General features: G+C 38.2%; 1 protein-coding gene across 5 annotated transcripts in view; it reads right to left on the minus strand.

Moving 5' to 3' along the window:
- The window catches only part of bicra (BRD4 interacting chromatin remodeling complex associated protein), a 147,001-nt gene that overhangs the window by 17,024 nt on the left and 103,107 nt on the right, over positions 1–26,870 (minus strand). For 3 of the 5 annotated variants that reach the window (XM_039768278.1, XM_039768277.1, XM_039768279.1), the window contains 9 exons: positions 20,481–20,546; positions 17,754–19,685; positions 9,109–9,333; positions 7,693–8,562; positions 3,890–4,154; positions 3,675–3,781; positions 3,455–3,580; positions 2,520–2,572; positions 1,466–1,614 (listed from right to left, as the gene is read on the minus strand). In XM_039768278.1, coding sequence (XP_039624212.1) covers positions 1,466–1,614; positions 2,520–2,572; positions 3,455–3,580; positions 3,675–3,781; positions 3,890–4,154; positions 7,693–8,562; positions 9,109–9,333; positions 17,754–19,685; positions 20,481–20,546 — 3,793 coding nt within the window. The remainder of the gene's footprint in view (positions 1–1,465; positions 1,615–2,519; positions 2,573–3,454; positions 3,581–3,674; positions 3,782–3,889; positions 4,155–7,692; positions 8,563–9,108; positions 9,334–17,753; positions 19,686–20,480; positions 20,547–26,870) is intronic. The other 2 variants (XM_039768281.1, XM_039768280.1) reach the window with 2 other exon arrangements.

The following is a 26,870-nucleotide window of genomic DNA, read 5'->3' on the forward strand; positions in this document are numbered from 1 at the left end:
ATTGGTAACACAGGCTATTAGACACCTTAGAACAGTGCATTGCTTTCCAAACATGACAGTCATTTTATACCTAGACAAAATACACATGGCAATTTAGAACAATTATATGTGACACTTAAGGAGAAACAAGTAAAAATAATTAAGTGAACCCCACATGATTGGGCAAACAATGGGGTATCTGACTGCTGAAATGCAGGATTGGTCTCCCAATAAAGCAATTACAAAACTAAGAAATACTGCATCACACTGAATTAAATGACCTGGTGTCCACTTGCAGCATTGTTATATTTAAAAAAAAAAAAAAAAAGTATGATTAACTTAACTATCTCTTAAGGAGCTACATCACCAAGAAGTTTGTAGGGGTCCTAATTCAGCATTCTGCATTCGTAAAGGTGAAAAAAGTAGACACTCTGTGAAGACACTGACTTGATACTATGACAATTCCATTTTTCTGAATGAGTCCACAGGTGCTGACTGGCTTTTTATTCCAAATGTCATGATATTAATTGCAGCCTGCCAATGAGTGTTGCACACATTGGAAATAATAAAACAAATACGCTTTTGACATGCAAGCTTCTTGCCTGCTTTTATAGTTTTCCTGCTGTTCTTACCCTGTTGCTGTTTTACTCACTGACCTCTACTGGTCCTGATCTAAAACTGCTTTGCCTGTCCCTGTTTGGCAACAAAACACAATATGTTTACAACGCAGGACATCAACACAGTGTTGCAAGCATGACCTATGTACCACTCTTATAAGTGCTTCATGATAATAATAATGATGGGAAGTGCAGTGCTGGCGCGTGTGTGTTGTATGGATTTCAGCTCCTTTTCATGGCTAATTTTATGCCTCACTGTTGCAAGAAGGACTTTCACACATAGTCATCAGTACTAGACTGGAGGAAAGAAAAGGGTTGTTCAGATTTTGGGAATTTTGATTGCTTTCATATTTGAATAGCAGTTGCCCAAGTACTGCTAAGATTTTTTTTCCCCCTTCATTTGTGTTTATTCCTGCTGTGGCCGCTAGTGTGGTCTTTACCATGATAATAAAGCTTAACAAAACACAAGTGTTCAAGTAGATTTGAATATATTCAAACATTTTGTTAATTTGAATATTCAAATCTTATTTTTTTGCTAATTTGACAGCACTAATGTAGAGCGAGACAGCACAAGAGTATATGGAGTAAACATTGCAGCAGTGAGTGTAAGTGAAGAACAGTATAGCAGGGCACACTTGTTTTCCTCATTCTCATGCCACTGCACGCAACCATGAAGGAGCTTAGTACAAAAAGTTTTAAAAGAGGGAGAAAAAGAAAAAAAAAAAATCAGAACTTGTATTTGAATTGACCAATTCAATTTCATAAATAAATACAAAAAGTTATTATTCTGATATAAATATTCAACCAAAACAAATACTAATGATCTAGTCATAATGGACTTGTGCAAAAGTTTCAACAGGCTGCAGTACCTTTGTCATAATCATGGCTAGAAGAAGGAGTACCCTGGTAGAGATGGTAGGGCAGCAATCTTTGTAGTGCGTCTTCAAATGAACGGAATGGCGCCTGATAATCTGGGTGCAGCACTGATCCCTGCTGCTTCCGTAATTGCTCCAATATCCTTGTCAGAAACACACACAAGTTTAGTTAAAATATTCATTTGATTTTTCCAAAGTTTGTATTTCATCTTCTGACAGAAAAAGGTAAACTGGGCTGCAAAGCAGTGGTTTATCTCAAATTATAAGTATAGTATTAAGCCTAAATATACCCTATTTCACCTGCAAAAGTTGATGAGGCACTAATTATTTCCTTGGCCAATGTAACAGCAGTGTTACAATTAAAACTGTAGATGAAGGCCCAGCTACAAATTGCAGACCTACAAACACTAAAAATAACATAAGTCATAGTATTAAAAGTTACTGTAGATTTCCACAAAGATGTTGCCCGTTTTAGTCAGCAGTTGAAGAGGCAACATTCCAATAACATGCTAAAATTAATCTCTTTTGCAGTGACCCTATATATATTTGCATCTGATGCAGAACTTTCGTTACCACATATATTAATTAACTGGGAAAAATGAATGCTCAAATTGTTCCTTGAAAGAAATGTTGATTTTCTTTGCTATCTCATGTGTTACAAAAGAATGAAGTGTTACTGGACAGTACACTTAGGACACATGCAAAATCAAACATAATTAGGACACAAGTTTAAAATTCACAATCTTTCTTTTTTAGTGAAATGTATTCCTTTGTCAGACTGCATTACAAAGCTGTACATAGAAATGTAGCTAAACAAATATACAAGCAACTCTTTGGAGGTCAGTGCCACACATTTAGATGCTGCAGGTTTATGCAACATCCTCTCAGTAACATTTAGTTCAATAAGGATTAAATCACTGTATTTCACTATTTAAGCTAATATATCCAATGATTTTTAAGAACAGGGCATGAAAAAAAAAGTTTTAATGTAACACAATGAGACATCCTCACACCTTCATTACTTTAAATATTATAGTAAAATCCTTACCGAGCTTCTTTGCTAGGCTGTACTGAAAAAGGCCTCTTCAAAGTATTTCCTGCCTGTAAATGCAAAGTCAAACTTACAACTGACTAAAATATTAAAAATGAACATTGCAGTTACAATTAACAACTAAATTAAGGGGAAGGCAGATATTCCTAGAGATTTACTATGACTACCAGTTACCATGTAGGCCACCTGAAAACCAAAAGCTAAATTATGAATGTAAATGTGGATGGTTAATTTTACTGTTTGTTTAGTTTGCTTTTTGTTTTGACCTTACTGATAACTGACTGACTTTTAGGATTACATTTGAGGTAGGACAATATTTTTAAATAAACCTCCTGTAAAGTATAAAATCTGACATGCAAATATTTCTATGTGTATGATACAGTATTCATTAGTACATCACTTAAACAACTGTTCATAAGTACATTTGTAGTTTTATAAACAAGTGGAGACCATTCGGAACTTCAAACTCATCAGAACAATAAACACTGAAGTTTTCCAACTTGCTTATTTAGACACCGTTAAAAAACTGTCAATGTTACATCAAGCATGCAGCTGTGTAATATCCTCCAGATTCCAAAAATCATTTGCCTGCTTTCCCTCTTATATATGCCTCCCCTTAATTTTGAATTGTGCCCCAAAATATGTGATTCACTATTTAAGTGTCAAAGTTCCTTACTTTCTGCTTGCCAGAATCTACAGTGACATAATGACACTAAGTTGACAATGTCTGTGTGTACAATAGTACAGAGATTAAATGTGTTTTGAAAAAATTTTAATCTGACTGTTGAATAAATTAAAAAGTGTTCTGTTAACAGTTAAAGAAACCCACATACAAAATAGTAGCCAACATTAAACTAAACTGTAGGCCAGAAAAACAAACAAGATTGTTTACAAAAGATACTGATAAGTGATATTCATAACATCAATCTCACCTGAGGCTGTGACTGGACAGTAGTTGTTGGAACTATCTGAGAGATGCCTGCCCCTAAAACCTGTATTTGGAGAGGGCCCTTTCCAAGGCCTAGTCCTGGAAGGGAACTGATAACACCTGCTTTGCTCTGCACAAAAAAAGAAGAGAAATATATATAAAATATGAATGATAAAAAGAGGCACACCACAACATGTGTGCATTTGTCAATTTCAGTGCCATACCTGAACTCCCTGTGATGATAGAGGAAGAGATATCTGTGTGGTTTGCTTGAGTGGTCCTCCTGTAGAAAACACCTTGCCCTCATTTAGTGTAGCACCACTGGAAACCACTAGGGGGTAAAAGTAAAAATAAGGGTATTGAGCAGGCAAGAAAAAAAATTACCCATTTTAAGTCTGTGCATGCAAGAGTGAATGAACTATTAAAAATACAAATTCACCAGTAGGAGGAGTCTTCACTACCACTGACGTTTGCTGCAGAAGTGATGCTAGCTGTGGAGGAGCTCCTACACCTGGCTGAGTGGTAACCTTTGCTGGAGAAGACTCTGGATGAGGCTGTACCTTGGACTGATTGCTTGGTAAGGCTATGGTTTGCTGACTGACCAAAATGGAAGGTTGTGAACTGCTGAACTGATTCGGACTAGTCTGGGACTGGCTAGAGGACAATGTCTGCTGTGTTGCTTGCATGATGATGTTCTGTTGTATCTGGAGATAAGAAAGAATATAAATAATACAATTATTATTTAAACTAAAAGGACATGCAACTTCAGAAATACCTTAAATTAAAAGGGAATGCATTTTTTCTAAAAATAGGAGAATATTTAACATTCATATTCAGACAAATTTATAAATGACTAAAGAAAAAGGATAACCCATTTCTAAAACTATTACTAAAGCATAACCAGGTTAAAAGTTAAATTGTATAAACGGTCATGGTGTAAGAGAATAAACAAACATTTTTCTAAATACAAACGATTTTAAAAAGGAATTAAACAAATAATTATCACTATAAAGGGTAAACAAAATATGCTGCTTTTATGTCACGAATATATATATAAACAAACACATGCACACTCACATGCAAAATACATCTATATGTTTTTACATACCTATGTTTAAAAAAAATCTTATGTGAAAGTAAACATTGCTGTGAAAGCTGTTGATTTTTTTCTTTTACCAAACAAAAAAGTCTGTCTACTGATCTACCGCTAGATATGCAAGGCTGTTTGCTACCAAAAAAAAGGATTGATTTTTTTTTTTTTTTTAAATATGGTAAACCCATTATATACATATAGACAAATAAATGTTGCTTTACAAAATGCGTTAATTTGCTTCTACCCCAGCCAAGCATCTTCCATTAAGATGGATGTATAGTAAAAAGCATTTGTTAGGGGACAAAATAATTATTAACTATGTGTACAGTAATATTCAAGTAGTTAAATCAAATACTAAGAAACAATTAAAATAAAGTTATCACTTTTGAATAAAATTCTACATTTTAGTTAACCAGGTTGCCCCTTTTTAAAAATCAAAAACTTATACTGGGTTCTTATTAAAGTTCCCAAAAATTCATTAGCCATAGTAAATAAGAAATGCTTTGAAAGAGAAGGGTACTATAGCACTGTCCTATGGTCATACTTTTGTTCTATTTTTTCAGTTGGAGCAACAACTAGTGGGTGACTTAGTTAAATACTGTAAAAAAATATATATACCATGCGTATTTACTGAAAACATTTACTCAAGCTGATGGCATGCTACACTTACATAGCAGAAGAAAACAAATAGCAGATGAACCAAAAATGAAGTTACTAATAACTTTTATCAGTTTTAGACAGAGTGAAGGACACCCTTCATACTTCAGCTTTCAAACTAATCAGAATCTTCTTTGTTGGAAACAAAACAATGCATACACCATACTGATTAGATTATTAAAGTAGGTGATTTTGTTGGACAGAGAAGGTTAACTTATTCTCGCATAAATCCCTAAACTTCAAAAGCCAATATACTGTATAACTTGCATTCTTAAGAAGAGTTTGTTGAATGCTGAAACAAAACTCAGTTGTAAACTGTAGTAGTGCTCTATATTTAATGGAGAGAATACAGACTAGTGTTTTACCCATCCTAGTCCTCCTTAGCATTTGGACAAAAATAATATATTCATCGTCAAATGTGACAGAAATAAAAAGACAATCATATGGGACGATAAATAAAATTTCAAGAAATGTTATTTTGCTTATTTTCATATGTATTTAATTATTTCTTCCTTTATTTACTTTAGCGATGCTATACATAACACAAAGTATGTGCTAAATTGAAAACATTAATACCCATAAAAGTTGAGAGAGTGGCCTTTAGTATTATGCTCTGACTGGTGGATATAAGTTCAAGAAAAGGTTGCCTGGAATACAGTCATGGCCGAAATTATCGACACCCCTTGAATATTCCCAGAAGATGCACCATTTCTCCCAGAAAATTGTTGCAATTACAAATGTTTTGGTATAAACATGTTTATTTCCTTTATGTGCATTGGAAAAACACAAAAAACAGAGAAAAAAGGCCAAATCTGACATCATGTCACACAGAACTACAAAAATGGGCTGGACAAAATTATCAGCACCTTTTCAAAATTGTGGGTAAATCATTTTATTTCAAGCATATGATGCTCGTTTGAACTCACCAGTGGCAAGAAACAGGTGCTGGCACTATAGCAATCACACCTGTAGCCGGTTAAAATGGATAAAAGTTGACTCAGTCTTTCTGTTGTGTGTCTGAGTGTGCCACACTAAGCATGGAGAACAGAAAGAAGAGCAGAGAATTGTCTGAGGACTTGAAAACAAAATTTGTGGAAAAATAACAATCTCCAGAGATCTTCATGTTCCTTTGTTCACTGTGCGCAACACAATGAAGAAGTTCATAACACATGGCACTGTAGCTAATCTCCCTGGATGTGGATGGAAGAGAAAATTAATAAAAGACTACAATGAAGGATAGTCCGAATGGTGGATAAACAGCCCCAATCAACTTCAAAACATATTCAGGCTGTTCTGCAGACTCAGGGTGTAACAGTGTCAGCTCAAACTATCCGTCAACATCTGAACGAAATGAAATGCTATGGCAGGAGAGCCAGGAGGACCCCACTGCTGACACAGAAGCATAAAAAGACTGGAGTTTGCCAAAAAGTACTTGAGGAAGCCAAAATCCTTCTGGGTGAACATCTTGTGGACAGATGAGACAAAAGTAGAGCTTTTTGGTAAAGCTCATCATTCTACTGTTAACAGAAAACGGAATAAGGCCTACAAAGAAAAGAACACAGTACCTACAGTCAAACATGGTGGAGGTTCTAAGATGTTTTGCTGCCTCTGGCACTGGATGCCTTGACTGTGTGCAAGGCATCATGAAATCTGAAGACTACCAAAAGATATCGGGGTCCAATGTAGGGCCCAGTTTCAGAAACCTGGGTCTGCGTCAGAGGTTATGGGTGTTCCAGCAGGACAATGACCCCAAACATACCTCTAAAAGCACCCAGAATTGGTTGAAGACAAAGCACTGGAGAGTTCTGAAGTGGCCAGCAATGAGTCCGGATCTAAATCCGACTGAACACTTATGGAGAGATCTCAAAATTGCTGTTTGGAGAAGGCGACCTTCAAATCTGAGAGACATTGAGAAGTTTGCAAAAGAAGAGTGGTCGGAAATTCCAGTTGAGAGGTGTAACAAGCTTGTTGATGGTTACAGGAAGCACTCGATTTCAGTTATTTTCTCTAAAGGGCGGGCAACCAAATATTAAGTTGAGGGTGCCAATAATTTTGTCCAGCCCTGTTTTTGACATGTCAGATTTGGGTTTTTTTCTCTGTTTTTTTGTGTTGTTCCAATGCACATAAAGGAAATAAACACGTGTATACCAAAACTTTTGTAATTGCAACAATTTTCTGGGAGAAATGGTGTATCTTCTGGGAAAATTCCAGGGGTGCCGATGATTTCAGCCATGACTGTAACTGCACAAAGTGGCTACTTTACTTTGAGAAGCCTTGAATTAATCAGGAGTATCATCTGAAGTGTCTCTTGTCAATGAGGCATTTGACAAAGATTTATGTCCACTCTACCAACAATTTACCAATCTAAACACAGTTCTTGCTGTAGCCCACAAACACAATTTTTATCATTTGAGACAACTATCATTTACAAAGTCATATAAGACACTTCTAAAGTTAGCATACAAGTACTCAGTAACGGAGCAATATCTTACCTGATGCAGCTTGTCTCTATATTGTTTTTGCTGGGCATTTAGTTGCGCAATGGTAGACAACGACTGAAGCTGTGCGCTTACCATCTGCAGAGTCTGCTGCTGCTCAGCTGTCATGTGCAGTGTCTGGGGGGCTGTATGCTGTGGTTTTACCCCTATGTTTGTGGTACCCTGAACTGGGACAGCAGGAGGGGGTGGCGGTGGCTGTGGTTGTGGCTGAGGTTGAGTAGTCTGCTGAGGGTGTAGAGAACTATGAGTCTGTTGGACTGGGAACTGAAACTGGAACTGTCCAGCACTAAGAGCAGGCAAAGTCACAGCAGATGTCTGCTGTGAAGGGAGATGAACTTGAAGGTGCTGTGGTGAGGAAAGGTTCTGCTGTTGCTGTGGAGGGGTATGCTGCTCACTCTGTGAAGTGAGGGGAGTAGGTGGAGCTTGTGGAAGCTGGGGTTGCTGGAAAGGTGATTGCGACTGATGTGGTGTGCTGGCAGGCTGAGAAGGGGGTCGCATAGGGTGAGGGGCTTGCTGTGTTGATTGAGGTTGAGGGGATCCCCCTATCTGGTTCTGAATGATGAATAATGGTTGCAAAGAGAGTTGGGATGGTGTACATGAGCGGGAGAGTGGTGGCTCTGATGGAGGTCGTGAGAGAGGCTGCTGGGGTTGTGAGGGTGGCCTTGACTGGGGTTGTGAGGGTGGACGAGAGAGAGGCTGCGGCTGAGATGGGGGCCTGGACTGATGGGGAGACTGCATTTGACTAATAAGCAAGGGTGGCTGCGGCTGAAGCTGCGGAGTACTCTCGTTGAGTGATGTTGGGTGAGGTAGAGTGTGAGAGGGAGAAGCACCCACAAGTTTTTGTGGTTGACTAGTTGAAGGAATCTGAAAAAGAAATGAGAACTTCACTTTACTGACATTTGCAAACGTAATAAATTAGCTTTCAATTTAAAACTGTTTACAGGCAGTAGCATATTATAAAAGCAACTTTAAATCACAAGCTAATGGTAGTATGCTGATAGACAATTGGCGAGAATTAGGAGAAGCAGCAGCTGTTGGAAAATAAATCAGCACAGATCAGTAAAGAAGTTTTAGGGAGTGACATTTCTGGTATACTGTGTAGAGGTAAGGGCATTTCAATTTTCTGCTGGTTCACATAGTCCTAATATGTTTCCTTCTGGCATAAAATACAAAAAGATCCTCTGACAGCACAAAGACAAAGAATGAACAAACTGGAAAGGATCACAACAAGGGCAAAAGAATAGGTCAAAAGTTTCGGGAACAAGACAGATCACCAGAAATGTTTTCAAACTTTTAAAAAATCCTTTACTTGCAAGCAGAAGGAATCAGAAAGGGGTGGGGTAGAGTCAACAAAGCACAAAAGCCGACAGGCCCAAAGAAAGTGTGCCGGCAGGTATGGAGGGGAGGTACCTGGTAAACCAGCTCTGCTGTATGTGACCCAAACGAAGAGGCTGTTTTTCCTGGTCTGGCCTCTGCTGACAAGCTCTCCGGGCCAGAAGGGGAGGGTCCAGAGCTGCTGCTGACGATGACAGAAGCAGGGACGCAACTGGAGGATACAGAGATGTGGCTGGCCACACCTCCTGAAGGCGGGGCTTTGTCCAGCTGCTGGAAGAGTGGGGCCTGTGGCTGTTCCGGCTGAAATGGCCAATATACACATTGAATTGGGCATGTGTGGATGTAATATCATTTTCTTTAAATACAGCATTGATAAAGAAAATCTTTGTTCTAATAATGGGAAAACCTGCAATAATGTGAGGAAGTATCACTTGCTCCACAAAAAAGTTATTAATTTAGCAAAATAAACAAACTACAAAGGGCTTAGCATTAATCTAATTCTCTTGTCTAACTTTCTGTAGTTAACAGTCTACCAAGTCATTTGCTGTAATTCAGGCATGAGACATATATGAAGACTCTACTTAGATGCAATGATTAATTCTTATATGCTGGGAACTTCACTGAGCTGGTTAAGAAAACAGACAGTTTACCCAAAACAGGGTATGCACGTTTTATATCAACATCTACTGCAACTTTAAAATCACAAACAAGACATATAGGTATCTATCTGCTCATCATAATCACATGTTCTGCCTCACATCCCTTTTGAAACTGTCTTTTCTCTCGGAATCAGCTTTTTTTCTTTTCTTATACACTGTGGTGGATTAGAAAAGCTACCAGCAGCCTCAGGACCAAGAAAAATATTAAAAGGAAAAAATGAAATCAGGACCAGTTCTAACATTTTTGCTGCCCTTCATTCTACACCTCAATGTCACAGGATTATTGCTGTTTCACCCCATTGATATAGTATTGCTGTACCAATATAACATTTCACTTCTAATGTGCCGTACTAACCGTACTTCTAAAATTTTTATTATTATTCTGTATTAAGGAATTGTTCTGTTCTGTGTATTGTATTGTATTGACCCCCTACTTTTGACACCCACTGCACGCCCAACCTACCTGGAAAGGGGTCTCTCTTTGAATTGCCTTTCCGAGGTTTCTTCCATTTTCCCTACAAGGTTTTTATTGGGAGTTTTCCTTGTCTTCTCAGAGAGTCAAGGCTGGGGGGCTGTCAAAAGGCAGGGCCTGTTAAAGCCCATTGCGGCACTTCCTGTGTGATTTTGGGCTATACAAAAATAAACTGTATTGTATTGTAATGTGGTAGTTTATATGGATTATGAATATATTTATACACTCAGTGACCAAATACTAATATTGGGTAGGGCTTCCTTTATATTCTTAAATAGCCTCAATGATTGATAGCATGGACTCCATAAGATGTCCATGTTGAAGTGATTGCATCATGCAACGTCTGCAGATTTGTTACCCCAAAGGTGTTCCACTGGATTCAGATCTGGTGACTGGGAAGGTCACTGAAGAACACTGAACTCATTGTCATTTTCTTGTTCAGTTTGAAATGACTTGTGCTTTGTGATATGGTGCATTGTCATGACCACAATCTACTATTAGAAGAATGGTAGACTGTGGTCATGGGCGGAATGCACAAAGTTAGCAACAAAACTAAACAAGGCCATGGCATTCAAGCAATGATTGATTGGTTTTAACAAACCCAATGTGTGCCAATAGAATATTCCCTACACAATTGCACCACCAGCAGCCAGAACTGTTTACACAAAGCTGGTTTGGGTGCATTGATTCATTCTGGTGGTGCCAAATTTTAACCCTATCATCTGTGTGAATCAGCAGAAATCATGATTCATCGGACCAGGCTATGCATTTCTCAGCTATCCAGTTTTGGTGAACCTGTGCCCACAGCTGCCCGAGTTTTCTGTTATTGACAGACAGGAGTGGAACCTAACATGTTTTTTGTGTTGTTGTAGCCCACCTGCCTCACAGTTCAATATGCTGTGCATTCTTAGATGTTTTTCTCCTCACCACAGATATACAATGTGGTTATGTGAATTACCATAGCCATTCTGACAGCTCAAACCAGTCTGGCTATTTTCTTCTGACCTTTCTCTTCAACAAGATGTTTTTCACACCATTCTGAGTAAACTCTTGAGATGTTATTTAGGTGCAAAATCATAGGAGATCAGCAATTACAGAAATACTCAAACCAGTTAGTCTGACACCAACAATCATACCACGGTCAAAATTACTAAGACTGCATTCTGGTGTTTGAGGTAAATAATAGATACAGATCAGGAGCTAAAATTATGATTAAGTATTTGCAGAATAGATAACTCAATGAATAAACAATGTTCCTAATGATTTATTCAGTGAGGGTATAGTCATTCATGTACTATATGCATTTTAAGTGAATTATAGGTATTTGTGTTAAAACTTCAATTCCAAAAAAGATGGGATGCCGTGTAAAATGTATATAAAAACAGAATGCAATGATTTGAAAATCACACAAACCCGTATTTTATTCACAACAGAACACAGAAAACATATCAAATGATTAAACTGAGAAAATATACCATTTTAAGAATAAGGTAATTTTCAATTTGATGGTAGCAACACGTCTCAAAAAAGTTGGACCAGGGCCATGTTTACCAGTGTGTAGCATCAACTCTTCTTTTAACAACAATTCATAACTGTCTGGGAACCCTGGAGACCAGTTGCTGGGCTTTTGGGAGAAGAATGTTGTCCCATTCTTGTCTGATATAGGATTCTAGCTGTTCAACAGTCCTGGGTCGTCTTTGTCATATTTTTCATAGCATGATACACCAAATGTTTTCAACTGGTGAAAGGTCTGGACTGTAGGCAGACTAGTTCAGCAATCAGACTCTTCTACTACAAAGCCATGCTGTTGTAACAGATGCAGTATGATGATTAGCATTGTCTTGCAGAAATAATCAATCCCATAGGCGCTAATGCACCCCCATACAATGAGAGATGTGGGCTTTTCAACTGGGCGTAATAACAAGCCGGATGGTCCCTCTCCTCTTTAGTCCAGAGCATGCATCATCCATGTTTTCCAAAAAGAATTTCAAATTTCGATTTATCTGACCACAAAACAGTTTTCAAATTTGCCTCAATCCATTTTAAATGAGCTTTGGCCCAAAGGAGATGGTGGCATTTCTGGATCATGTTCACATATTTAGCCTGCATTTGTGGCTGGCAGTGCAGACTGTATTCACGATTATTTTTGGAAGTGTTCCTGAGCCCATGCTGTGATTTCCATGACAGAAACATTCCTGTTTTTAATGTGGTACCACCTGTGGGCCTAAAGATAATGATAAAGATAATACTGATTTTTGGCCTTGTCCTTTCGCACACATATTTCTCCAGACTCTCTGAATCTTTGGATGACATTATGTATTATAAATGATGAGATGTTGAAAGTCTTCAACATTGTATGCTGAAGAACTCTGTTCCTCAATTTGTAGATGCAGTTTTTACAGATTGGTGGTGAACCTCTGCCCATCTTGACTTCTGAGAGACCCCGTCTCTCTAAGATGGTCCTGTTTATACCCAATCATCTTACTGACCTATTGCCAATTAACCTAAATAGTTGCAAAATGTTCCACCAGTTGTTTCTTTTTAGTACCACTTACTTTTCCAGTTTTTTATTGCCCCCATAGAAACTTTTTTGAGACGTGTTGCTGTCATCAAATGCAAAATGAGCTAATATTTTTTATGAAATAATAAAATGTCTCACTTTCAACATCTGATATGTTTTCTATATTCCATTGTGAATAAAATATGACTTTTTGAGATTCGAAAAATGATTGCATTCTGTTTTTATTTACATTTCACACAACATTCCAAATTTATTGGAATTGGGGTTGTAATAAATTCCAGTTTTAGGCAAATAAGATAAATAGCAATTTACTAGAGATATAAGGTGAGTGAATATAAATTTGGCTTAGCATTTTAGAACTGAGTACATTTTATTTAAAAAAATATATACATTCAACAATAATATGAAGGCTAAATGCATTGTGGCAGTTTTAGTTCACAGTTAATTTTCGCACTTACGGAGGTCAAAAATGGTGGCGGAATTTTTTCATGATTACATATGCATTACCTAGAGTACGTACAAAGTAAAGAGTTATAGTCACCTAAAAACGTAGAATTATATTATATTATAAATTGCTACAGGCGAAACTGTATTTATCTACATTTAAATATGATAATGATTGAGGAAATAAAAAAAAATATATAAAATTAAATGTATTACTAGGAACACGACAGGGATGTAGCAGCTTATTGTTCCCATTACATCTTTATATTTACGTGACATGTTCAATGTTTACACATTATTGTTAAACTGATGATGTATAAATTATAATAAAATTAATAACAGTTATTGAAAGATATAACGGGTTGGAAAATGGATGAAAGATGTGTATTATATTGATTACAGTTTTTAATATCATATACACATTTATATTTCCATGGTACAAACAATTCAGAAGGTTGTTTAAATAAAATACTACTGCTTTCTATCATCATAAATATCTATACAAAATTTGAATCATCTATCTGTAATTATGACTATTCTCTAAACTAATCTATCAACTTTAAAGTAGCTGTTCTTTTATCCATCACTGCCTCAGTCCCGACCCCCGATAGATAATTGAGGTTTTACTGTATAATATTAAACTGTGTGTTGACCAGTTCTAAAATTTGGCAGAAATCCAGCCTTTGAGCATTTTTGTTCCATATCTAGAAGCCAAGTACATTATATCCTGGGATTTTGAAAACAACACATAAAGGGCTTGTGCGGGTACCCTTTATCAGTGAAAGCAGCAATCCAGACACAGGACACAATTTGTAGCTAAAGCAAAGCACTACTTTATACCTGAATAAATGAGCATCACGATCAGATGGCACCTGACCACATTAAAAAAATGAGTGTAAAAGTGCTAGTGATGGATTAAATAGACCACAAGCAGAGCTGGTCAGAAGCTGATTAGCAACCACATTTAACAAGAGTGGATGTGCAAAAGCATTTTCTATCCACATACAGTCAATCATGTCAGCAGAAAAGAGAAAAAAAAGTTTGTGGGGCTGTGGCACACGTCAGATAAGCCACAAAAATGTAGCCAACCTAAACATCTGTGCAGCTTAAAAACGTGAACACAGTGGCTGAAATTGAGCTACTATCTCCTTGATGAGACATATTTGGCATCATGGTAGAAAACCAAGCCGTTTATGGCACTGTGCCATGACACCTCCTTTTCAATTAATTCAAACTGTAGTTTAGCTACTGCAGTAAGCTGTGCAGATAAACGTGAGTACATTTTAACACCACATATAAATGTAGATTATATACAGCTTTGCTGTGCTACCCCATCTAAGACGGGTTGAAATCTAAGTGCACCATCCATTGGAATTAAATTTTGTTATACTTGTAATAAATAAAATGTTTTACAGTTGTTGTTCCAACAGACATCTCATAACAAAAATCTGTAGTCTGTTATATGCTATTTGGAAAGGGATTCGTAAAACTACCAGAAATGTGTGTGATGCACAATCTGTTGAAATAACAGACACACAGCAACCACATGGACACACAGATCCTTATCCTTTATTTAGATGTAACAAATGTATATATGAAATGCAAATTAATGGGGGTACTTTGAGAAAATTACATATGGCCCATAATGGTCATTAATTTTCTGAATAACGATGAAGCAGACCATATTAAAAAATGTCCAAGGTCCAGAAAAACTCCACTGGCCTTGAATTTGAAAACTGCATTTTTGATGGCTCTACATGGTGAGTACAATAAACAACAGTGAAAGAACACTAAATTACAGTAACTACCACAAATATCAGAGTCAGAATATCCATAAGCCAAACAATAGGCTTTGTCACCACTTAAAGCTACGAGAAAGACGAAAACAAAGTAATAATCTGTCTTAGTTTATGATTATGGACAGTCATCACCAATACAAACCAAAGGTTTTCAAATGGTTTTCAGGTTCAACAAACTCAGTCAGTAATTTATTCTGTGTGTTGTGAGGTATGCTTTGAGACAGTTCCTAGAGCAAAGTTTGATACTCCTGTCAAAGATGATTAGATTTTTATCTAAAAACTTCTGCCTCTTATCAGAAGTAATGATACTGTAGATTTTAACAATTGCATCAAGAGTAATGGAAGCAAAAAAAAAAAGTTCACCACAATATGAACAATATATATTTTAGTATATTGATCAAAATACACAGTTTTCGTTTCACCTCATCACAGAATATGGTCCATATCCAAAAGCAAACACTATTTAGAAAAGAGTATAGGTACTTAGTTGCACTTAGTAGGCCTCCCAAAGACCATTAATGTACAGGCATCTCGGGGCAAACCTGAGTAGCCAAAGTTTCCGTGATTCTCCCAATGGTGGGCCTACTTTTTTTTTTTTTTGCAGACTCATTCATGTATTACACTTGATCCTTCTGCCAGTAACATTTACCCATTTTTTTGAATGTGTTAAATATCTACTGTACAGTATTGTGCTAAAAGTAATAGTAGATGAGTTTACTTCTTCCTTCATTCTTGCATAACAGTTTCCAAAGTTTAACTAATCACTTGTCTACGAAAATAAAGGTCATCACTAGTGTTTAATGTAGGTAGCCCCTTTTCTCAAAGTCATTAAGTGTTACTGCAGCTGAGCCTCAATCAACACTGCCGATTTATAAATCATGTAAATAGGATGTAAAACATGGGTAGAGGTCTCGGAGCATTGCACATGCAGAAAAGCATGGAGAACATGCAACTTGCCTAGGACTTAAATCACAAGTATACAGTACAGTGTTACAGTTGTAATTGCCACAATACCGTAAAGAGTATACTCCTATAATGCTACACTGAAAAGCAAACAGCCCAGGAGTGCACTAAAAGCAGCTCAAATGTAAATGGCAGTGTACAAAAAGCAATGGTAGTTTGTAGCCACAAAATGCTAATTTCCACACCAATTTAATTTGATGTTCAGTATGTTAAGTGTCTTAAAGGTAATGTCTTTGTGTATGGGCATGTATGTGAACTGTGTGTAATACGTGACCCTACCCTTTTAATGTGCAGTGTGATGTTCAGTTCAACAAAATTTGTGAGTTGCTGTAAACTGGTGGTGGCGATATGAATGAATGAGAAAAAAGTTGTTCTTTTATCAGCTCAAGAGAGGAATAACTGCTATAAACCCATTTGAGCAGCAGTGTTAGCAATACTTTTAATCTGAAAGATATATACAAAAACATTATTATACCAATATGTACAGAAACCGTCAAATGTTCCAATTATAAACTGAATGAATTTTTGACAGTACTGTCCTCACCAATTTTTAAGCATCACTATTGGACTACAACATCTGAAAGAAGGCTGACAACATTTAATAATTACTGCTTTTAAAACTGAGTATTTAGATGCTCCACGTTTAGCCACCAAAAAAAATTTCACCATCATCCAACCTAAAACAGACGCTGTCCTGCATGGGTTCAAAAGACTTAACTGATATGCTCATACACTAAAGGATTCTAATGTGCAAAGTGAAAAATCTGGCACCTTATTTCAAACATTTAAATCGGGGTAAGTTAAAACGTATTTCTATAACAAATAGACATAGCGGGGAAAAAAAAAACCTCAACCTGCAGTGACCAGAATGGTACTTTTAGTGGGCAGGCATGAGTGGAACACTGCCTCTTGTGCTGCAGGCAGAAGTAGATGGGCTCTGTGTGTAGTGGTCATTAGATAAAACAATCCCACCTATGCTTCTAGAGTGAAGCCACTGTTATTATTTAAATAATTAATTAGATGAATGAATTGCATTGCAATGAATTTGACACAAAACAAACAGCTACAACAATACACTTCTGTTATACACACAATCAAATCAAAATAAGAATCGGCAGCCTTCCCCTTCAGAATTCAGACAACTGTGTGAACAAAATATCCATGAGATATTTCCTTCTATGGGCTTAGACATCATAAACCTTGGCAGAGACCTGTTTGCTCTTAATACAACATTAACAAACTTTTGTAACATTAAAAAAAAATCCGTTGACCCACTCCTCGCAGAGACATTTTCCATTGTTAAGTAGGATGTAATTTTGCACCAAGTTATAAAGGGTTTAAATTATACTCTTTTTATTGAATAAGATGAGGCCACGAGCAAACAAAGTAAAGTGAGATGTCAAAACAGTTTTTTTTTTTTACAGATTAATGCTTAATCAGCACTACTCCTAAAACTGCTATGGAAGGATCTAGAGTAACTATAAACCGAAAAAAGCAAAGATTATTTCCAAATGTAATTTACAGCACTTTACAAAACACATACATCAGCCACATTATGTACAAAAATGTTCATAATAAAAATGCTTCTTTTCACATTTGAGTATGCTTATTTAGAAGTTTTTCTGACATAAACACACACAAAATGGTCAAAATTAAGCAGCTGAAAAAATGAACAGACTATATAAGGCAAAATGCTCAAAAAAACTGTACAAAAGTAAATGTGTCTATTTGGTCATAAACAGAAAACTTGACAAGAAATGAAATACAAAGTGAGGGGAACTATATAAATAAAGCAAACACACACTGAGAAATGGCTATTAAACATAAAAGAAAGATCAATATCGGACATCTGCTTTTCTTACCTGCTGCAAAAACATATGCACAGACTCCTGATTGATCAGCATGCCGGGAGTTTGTTGACTGATGATGATCTTGCTTGGGCTTGGAACCATGCCAGGACTGGTCTGTGAGGAAGGTGGTTGTGGTGCATGGACAGTGTTGATTTGTTGGGGATGTGATGTGGCCTGAGTGGAAGATGACGTTTGGACAGTCAAAATTGAAGGGGCAGGTGGATGATGAGTTTGCTGATCATTTCCACTAACTCCACTACCACCTATGAGTCCTGGATCAGCATGCTGAGGTACTGCAGCTGGCAAAGTGCTGTTGACTGAAGGTTGTTGCAGATTTACAGCTTGCCCAATGCTCTCTGCTTGGTTAAGCATAGCAACTGGATTGGGAAGTGCCATGCCCTGGATGACAGTCTGGCCTGCTGCAGTTGTGTGGGTCTGAGTGTGCAGAGATCCTGCAAGGGAAACAGGCATCTGGAACAAAGTGTGCGGTCCCATTTGTCCTGGCTGTAACTGGATTGGGGTAGAAAGGATATGGGCAGTCCCTGGAGTGCTCTGTGATGTCAACATCTGACCCAAATTCAGCTGTCCAGCAAGGTTCTGATTGGTTAGGATTGGGTTGGCGATAAGCTGACCTCCAGGGTTGGTGATTATGTGGCCCCCTGAATGTTGAGTAAGAATCTGTCCTCCTACCCCAGCCTGCAGGGCAGATATTGGTGGGGGTAGTTGTCCTGGCAAGAGAAATGGATTTTGTCCTTGTAACTGCCCCTGTATCATTGCCTGAGAGGGGATAACAATGCTTCCTGCATTGTTCAACAGGTGTACGCTGAGTGGCTTCCCCAGGGCCTGCTGTGGAGCTTGCTGCTGTTTAAAGATGTTGGCTTGCAGGCTTTGTGGGAAGGCTGTTCCCGTTGTTGACAAGACCACATTTTGTGGAGGCTTGCTTGTCATGAAGGCCACATTCTGCTGCCCTTTCTGTGCAGTCTCATTTTGGAGGGTAAGGGTTGCATTTTGGGGATTACTCTGACCAGTAGAATTAGGACCAAATGGCTTGGGCGAGATAGGATACAACTTGGATTGGATGACCCCTGCAGATGTTGGTTTGGGCTGAATTGGAGTAGGAGTCCTCTGTATAATCACATTATGAGCTTGCATGATTGGGCTACTTTGAGCCAAGCTCTGGGTTACCTGCACCCCTGCTGCTCCTGCTGGGCCCCCAGTACCATTCCCAAAAGTCCCATTAAGAGTAGCAGGGGTGCCTGGCTTGTTCTGGATTACCAAGCTACCTGCTGCAGTCACCCCCTGAGGAGATGCCCCTTCCTGTCCGGTGGACTGAGCCACATGATAGCCTCCCATGGGCTGCACCTGCTTAGCAATAATAGGCTGTCCTGACTGGTTGATCGTCATGACCTGTTGGCCCACCACCTGAATTTGTCCAATTCCCAAGGCTCCACTAGGACTTCCATTGGGCAGGGCTTGAAGGCTGGAGATTGGCTGAAGAGTGACATTGCTCAACCCCATATGTGGCATAAAGGGCTGCACGCTGATTGCCTTGTTTACAACCTGCTGTTGAACAAGTGCAGGCTGGGCGAGCACAGCTGGGGGCTGTAGCCCTATCAGATCTGAGGCTCCTTGGAAGATCTGTGTAGCTGTTGTAGCGCCATCAGTCAATGTCTGAACTACTGGCTGCAAGCTAGGCAAACCGAAAGGACCCAAGTCCAGTTCTGCCTCTTGCAAGCTCTGTTCTGTGATGTTAGCCTCTGCAAGGCTTTGCTGGAGAATGTCACATGGCTGGTCAGAATTAGCCAGGCTGGAGGTCCCACCTTCTCCAGTAGGAGAGCCAAGAATGTCATCTTCTAGGAAGTCAAGGTCCACACTAGTGCTAGGAACTGGTGGAGGCTCACTTGATACCAGATGATTGGCAGACTGAGCTTCCTGGACATGGGCCTGTCAAGAAGAAGTAAAACATGGACATCAATCAATTTTTAGTATAAAAAATGAAAAAACATAGTAATTGTACATTTTCCAACTTGGTAAAACAAGAATTAGGAGAATGAGATGAAAGTACATTTACATAAAAATATACATTTACATTTTTTGAGTCAATCAAGTTTCCTTAGGTAATGCCATGAATAAAAAGCACCTGATGAACAAAAGCATCATATAGAGAACCTTGTTCAAAATATCTGGATTAAGTAATCCCAAGTAATCATTCACAGTTGCAAGTTTAGCCCAACAGGCCAAGTGTTCTTACAGTGTAATTAAGATACACATCAAAGAAATAGAACTATTGTTGGTACAAATAAAGTGACAAAGATCCATAGGAGAAAATGTACTCTTGTTCGAGAGAGAGAAAAAAATACTAATATTTTCACCAGAGAATTAAATTTAAGTATGTACTATATAACTCATCTATAAAAATAAATAGCATTATGAAATTTAGTAACACTTTGTATTACATTTTCACTTACTGTACACTATATGACATATGTTTAGATGGTTATTATTGCAATAACTACAGATTTCAGTGAAATTCTTAATCGTGTTCGTACACGTTAAGAAGATAACCACAAAATTTTGAACTTAACAAGAAGGAAAGAAATCACTTGATCCTAAACCAGACAGTAGGTCAATTTGTTTGTCTCTGTTCTGTCTAAGGGAATTGACAAGAGTTTTGAGACAGATTTACTGCAGTTAACATCCACTGGAGCCAGAAGTGGAAGGGAGAGCAGAGATACTCACCCTGGCACCCACGAAGAACGCACCGGCAGGGTCTGCCGAGCCGTCCAGCAGGTCATCATTGTCCAGCTGAAGGGGTGGTGAAGAAATGACAGAGAATGAAAGAAAAGTGAAGTGAAGAGTGCAATGAACGATGTTAGTAGTTAAGTGTGACAGAGAAAAAACAAAAACATTTAGGTTGAAAGGAAGAAGTAAGACATACACAAAAGTGACATGGCAGTAGCAGTTAAAAAGAAAGGTATTTAAAAATAAGTGTAAGAAAGACATCACAAAGGACCAAAACAAAGTGAAAGTAAGAACATATAAAGAACACACAGGAGGGACAATTTGGTTTTAAAAATCAATGGAAAAGTGGTATCAAAGGAGTAGAATACAGAATAAATGATGTCAGTTATCAGGAAGAAAACAAATAAACATGTTGAATGGAGGAAACCAGACAAAACAGAAGGAAAATTTTTGAAAAAGATTAAAATTCAACAGAGGCAAAAAGTGTTTGGGGGGTGGTGAATAAGTACAAGACAGAAAAAGAGAATGTGATATTTAAAGATGAGAAAAACATGAAAGAGAAAGAGAAAGATACAGGTTTAGTAAACACCAGTGTGTTATTGTGAAAACTTTAAAAGTTTTATAAATTTGAAATCTATATACAACCATCAAGCTTTCTTTGAAAACTTGACAATGTTGGGATCCTGTTTTTTTTTTTTAAAAAAGGCTGTGTTACTTTACAAGACTCGGTTTTTGTTAATTTTTTAAACATTAATGTACACCATTTGCTGAAATATATTGGTGTTCCATCCTTTGTTTGCTCATACAAGTCTATGCTTCTGTTCACACTGTGCTTGAAGGATAAAAAAATCCTCAACTCAGAAAAGGAACAGCACAGAATGAAATCTGGAAATGTGGAAGAGCATAGTGGCTAACAAATGAGGGACAAAAAGGTGTGCTAAAAGCAACTCCATTTCGGCTCAGTGTGTTAATAAATTTGCTATGGATTCATTGGTGCACTTAACTCCTATGGTATGTCTAAGACAAGACCTCAGTGACCATGAAAGGGTGATAATTGTTAATTTAGAAGGAGCTTCAGTGATAATAAAGACAGTTTAGCTTGCTAGTGTTTCATTGAAACAGTCTCTAAGTTGATATCAACATAGAAAGCAAAGGCAAGGACATCATACGTAAAAACAAACTATCATCCAAGCATGCTTGTTTTTGAATCGTAATGGACTGTTTTTTGTTCACGTCATATGATAGGTTAACAACAACTCTAGGCTAGTTGATAACAAATTTCCACATAGGGCCTAAGCTTTTTGTTTTTTTTTTTTATCATGAAGTCTAAACAGGAAAGTAAAATAATTCCCTTCCTCACTGGCAGCTTAACTCATACTGTAAATTGGAAAAGCCAATCCCTGGTCTGAAAAGGTCTGAATCAACTAACTTTATAATGTGGTCCGAATGGAGAAGGTGAAGCAGTAAAGGTACCAACATACAGTGCATCCGGAAAGTATTCACAGCGCATCACTTTTTCCACATTTTCTTACAGTTGAGGCCAAAATTATTAGCCCCCTTGGAATCATGGAACATTTTCCTAAACTTCTTCCCAAAGTTTGCAACACTGATGAAACTTGATATAATCAAACATCCACCAGTCTATTTATTAGCTTTTGATACATTTTGTAATATAAAATATATTTTTAGTCTTGCTTTATATCAAATATAGTAAAAAATGGGGTGGTCAAAAATATTAGCCCCATGTTAATGTTTGCTTTTAAAACACACCTACGCTAATTAACCAATCAGCTTTGAAACCACACCTGTGCAATCAATTGGCTTCCTAACAACACTCAATCAGCATAAAAAGACTCCCAAGGAACAGGGCTCTTGAACACATGAGAGGGACTACTGTTACTGACCATGCCAAAGACAAAGGAAATCAGTCTGGAGCTCAGAAAGAAGATAGTAGAGGCTCATGATAAGGGGCAAGGCTACACTGCCATTTCCAAGCGATTCACAGTGTCTAGAACTGCTGTACGTTGCATCATTGCCAAGTACAAGGAGACAAATTCTGTTAGAAACAAACCTGGCGTGGCGTAAGCAAGATTTCAAGAACTCTGGAGAAAAATAGTCAGAGATGTCAGCAAGGAACCCCGGACATCTGCCAAGATGATTGTTGCTGACCTGGCCTCTTCTGGAGTTGATGTTTCAAGGAACACAGTTGTGAGGGCTCTTCACCGAGGTGGGCTTCACGGCCATTGTCCCAGAAGAACCCCTTTACTCAAAGAGCGGCACATTACAGCCCGACTGAGGTTTGCCCATGAACATTTGAAATGTAAAGATGATTTTTTGAAGTCTGTGCTTTGGTCTGATGAGACTAAACTGGAACTGTTTGGGCACATGGATGTTGCTAATGTTTGGCAAAGAAAGGGAGAGGCCTTCAACCCTAGGAACACAGTTGCCACAGTTAAACATGGTGGTGGGAGCATCATGCTGTGGGGCTGTTTTGCAGCCTCAGGCACAGGGAGCCTTGTTCAAGTGCATGGCATCATGAAAAAATAAAATTATGTTGACATTCTGAGGGAGAATATGCAGAAATCTGCTCGTAGTCTAGGCTTAGGTCGTCGCTGGGTCTTCCAACAAGACAATGACCCAAGCATACATCAAAATTAGTTCAACAGTTTTTCAAGGATACCAAAACCAAGATCTTAAAGTGGCCCGCACAGAGCCCAGACCTCAATCCCATTGAGAATCTGTGGCGAGTGCTCAAAGTGAATGTCCATGCTCGGAAACCATGCAATTTGGACCAGCTAGAACAATTTGCAATGGAGGAATGGACCAAAATCCCTCAGGAGACCTGTGCTAATCTAGTAAAGACCTACTCTAATAGATTGTTGTCAGTTGTGGCTCAATAAGGGTACAGTATTGACTATTAATGGGCATGGGGCTAATAATTTTGGATGTCTAATTTTTACCCTTTCTTGTTTCCACTCAGTGTGTCAATAAAATATCCAAAGTACAATTAGTGGACCTTGTTATTTTGGACACAGATACGCTTTAAAAAACAAACATTTGTTGTTAATGGTCATTTTCATATTGGAATCAGGAGTGTTGCCTAATAATTTTGGCCACAACTGTATGTTACAGCCTTATTCCAAAATGGATTAAATTATTTTTTTTCCTCAGAATTCTACATACAACACCCATAATGACAACTTGAAAAAAGTTTACTTGAGGTTTTTGCAAGTTTATTAAAAATAAAAATACTGAGCAATCACATGTACATAAGTATTCACAGCCTTTGCTCAATAATTTGTCGATGCACCTTTGGCAGCAATTACAGCCTGAAGTCTTTTGAATATGATGCCACAAGCTTGGCACACCTATCCTTGGCCAGTTTTGCCCATTCCTCTTTGCAGAACTTCTCAAGCTCCATCAGGTTGGATGGGAAGCGACAGTGCACAGCTATTTTAAGATCTCTCCAGAGATGTTCAATCGGATTCAAGTCTGGGCTCTGGCTGGGCCACTCAAGGACATTCACAGAGTTGTCCTGAAGCCACTCCCTTTGATATCTTGGCTGTGTGCTTAGGGTCGCTGTCCTGCTGAAAGATGAACCGTCGCCCCAGTCTAGGTCAAGAGCACTCAGGAGCAGGTTTTCATCTAGGATGTCTCTGTACATTGCTGCAGTCATCTTTCCCTTTATTCTGACAAGTCTCCTAGTTTCAGCTGCTGAAAAACATCCCCACAGCATGATGCTGCCACCACCATGCTTCACTGTAGGGATGGTATTGGCCTGGTGATGAGCGGTGCCTAGTTTCCTCCAAACGTGACGCCCTGCATTCACACCAAAGAGTTCAATCTTTTTCTCATCAGACCAGAGAATTTTGTTTCTCATGGTCCGAGAGTCCTTCAGGTGCCTTTTGGCAAACTCCAGGCGGGCTGCTATATGCATTTTTACTAAGGAATAGCTTCCATCTGGCCACTCTACCATACAGGCCTGATTGGTGGATTGCTGCAAAAATGGTTGTCCTCCTGGAAGGCTCTCCTCTCTCCACAGAGGACCTCTGGAGCTCTGACAGAGTGAACATCGGGTTCTTGGTCACCTCCCTGACAAAGGCCCTTCTCGCCCGATTGCTCAGTTTAGATGGCCGGCCAGCTCTAGGAAGAGTCTTGGTGGTTTCGAACTTCTTCCACTTATGGATGATGGAGGCCACTGCGCTCACTGGGATCTTCAAAGCAGCAGAAATTTTTCTGTAACCTTCCCCAGATTTATGTCTCGAGACAATCCTGTCTCGGAGTCTACAGACAATTCCTTTGACTTCACGCTTGGTTTGTGCTCTGACATGAACTGTCAACTGTGGGACCTTATATAGACGGGTGTGTGCCTTTCCAAATCATGTCCAACCACCTGAATTTACCACAGGTGGATTCCAATTAAGCCGCAGAAACACCTCAAGGATGATCAGGGGAAACAGGATGTACGCTTCATGGCAAAGGCTGTGAAAACTTAGCCTTTTATGTACATGTGTTTTCTCAATTTTTTATTTTTAATAAATTTGCAAAAATCTCAAGTAAACTTTTTTCACATTGTCATTATGGGGTGTTGTGTGTAGAATTCTAAGGAAAAAAATGAATTTAATCCATTTTGAAAAAAGGCTGTAGCATAACAAAATGTGGAAAAAGTGATGCGCTGTGAACACTTTCTGGATGCACTGTAGATTTCATGGTGCACAGAGGAACACTGATGACTTATACCTCTCATTTCTTATACCAAGGCAGAGGGTGGTAGAGGTTAAAAAAAAAAAAAAAAAAAGATTACACCTGAATTTGCCATACCTGTTAACCCTTCCTACAGTATTGATACCATCAGTCAGCAAGCTATTGGCTGTCAGAAAAAGGGGCAAGTAAAACAGAGCTGGAAAGTCATCAAGCCGTCGCTAAATTTGGCATGTCTAGTGATTTTCAGTTTTGTAAACTGACATGGTCTGGTGAAAAGATCAGCAACTGCACACAGCAAGTCTGATATATTCTGTGACTAGGAGCTGGGTAATGTGACATCAGCTTAAGTAAGACTTTTCCAATATACCCTGACAAACACAGGGTAAATCCAATGTATATCAATGAAAAATGTACTACAAACATTATTTTCAGTTGAATTCAGTATCATTACCTTACAAAACAAACAAACACATTTGTTGCTGGTCTCAATTATTTATTTATTTTAAACATGAATGGCATAAAGATATAGTTGGCTGACTCAATTTAGAAGTCTGTTGTTGAAAAAGTAAGAACACATTATGTAATGTCAAACTGTTTTTGTAAAACGTAGCTAGAAAATTCACTTAACCAGGTTTGTACCTGGTTTGAAAATAATTTTGCAATTGTAAGGGGCACAGTGCATAAATCATTTGCTATATTGAATAATACATATTTACAGTTAAAGATACGGGCAATGTAAAACTGAGTGGCAGAGTTAAAGAACATGGTTGCACAAATCATTAATCATCATGCACTTCATGTGAAGCACTACACACAAATAAACCTGACAGTCTGACATCACAGTTCTCATAATGAAAGTTTACTGCCAGTTTATAATGGTTTGCACAATATTTTCTTGGAACAGCTGAGAAACTCTCATTCCCTTATCTTCTATAATACGCTACTGTGACTGTTCATTTGTCTGTCCAGGATTTTAAATCACCTGTAGCTCGCAAACCATTTTACCTATTGACCTGAAATTTGGTACACATATACAACGTTGATGTCTACTGTCCACTTTCGGGGTGGTGATTTTTATTCCTCTCTTTATTTTTATTTTATTGTAGAATCATCTCTTGGCAGTGGCCAGCAGGGCAGCTGTGCAGCGCATGTGTATGAGCACCGTTCTCTTTCTCTACCTTCACCATCACTTCCCCTATGTCTTCATATCTCAAATCATCCTTGAGATTGAAAACTTAAGTTCCAGCAAAAACATGCTAAGTAATTGCAACACAAACACTGACTTAATCAGTTTTAATGCATAAAGATGCCACTAAGGTGGAGAAGAGAAGAGCTGCTCAGGAAGCAGCAAGCGCATCAACCCCTGAGCAAACGAATGCTAAATGTACAGAGAAAGAGGATGAAAACTATAAGTTCACTGTATTCACTGCATATTATCACGCAGTCTGCCATTACTGGTGATTTCATATATACCCAAGTACCAATGATTCCATAAGACCATCTCTATCCCATGATGCAGCACTTCCTCCAGGCATATGAAAGGGATGCTTTCCCGAATGACAATGTTCTTGTTTTTATTTATGTTTGAAAAATACACATGTACAAAGTACAAATTAACACAGATATGTAATTTACAGTTCATGTATTTGTTGATTTACTCTACTTTTGTACACCACTTCTATT

This window comes from Polypterus senegalus, chromosome 11, assembly GCF_016835505.1.
Source record: "Polypterus senegalus isolate Bchr_013 chromosome 11, ASM1683550v1, whole genome shotgun sequence".
In the NCBI taxonomy this organism is placed as follows: domain Eukaryota; kingdom Metazoa; phylum Chordata; class Cladistia; order Polypteriformes; family Polypteridae; genus Polypterus; species Polypterus senegalus.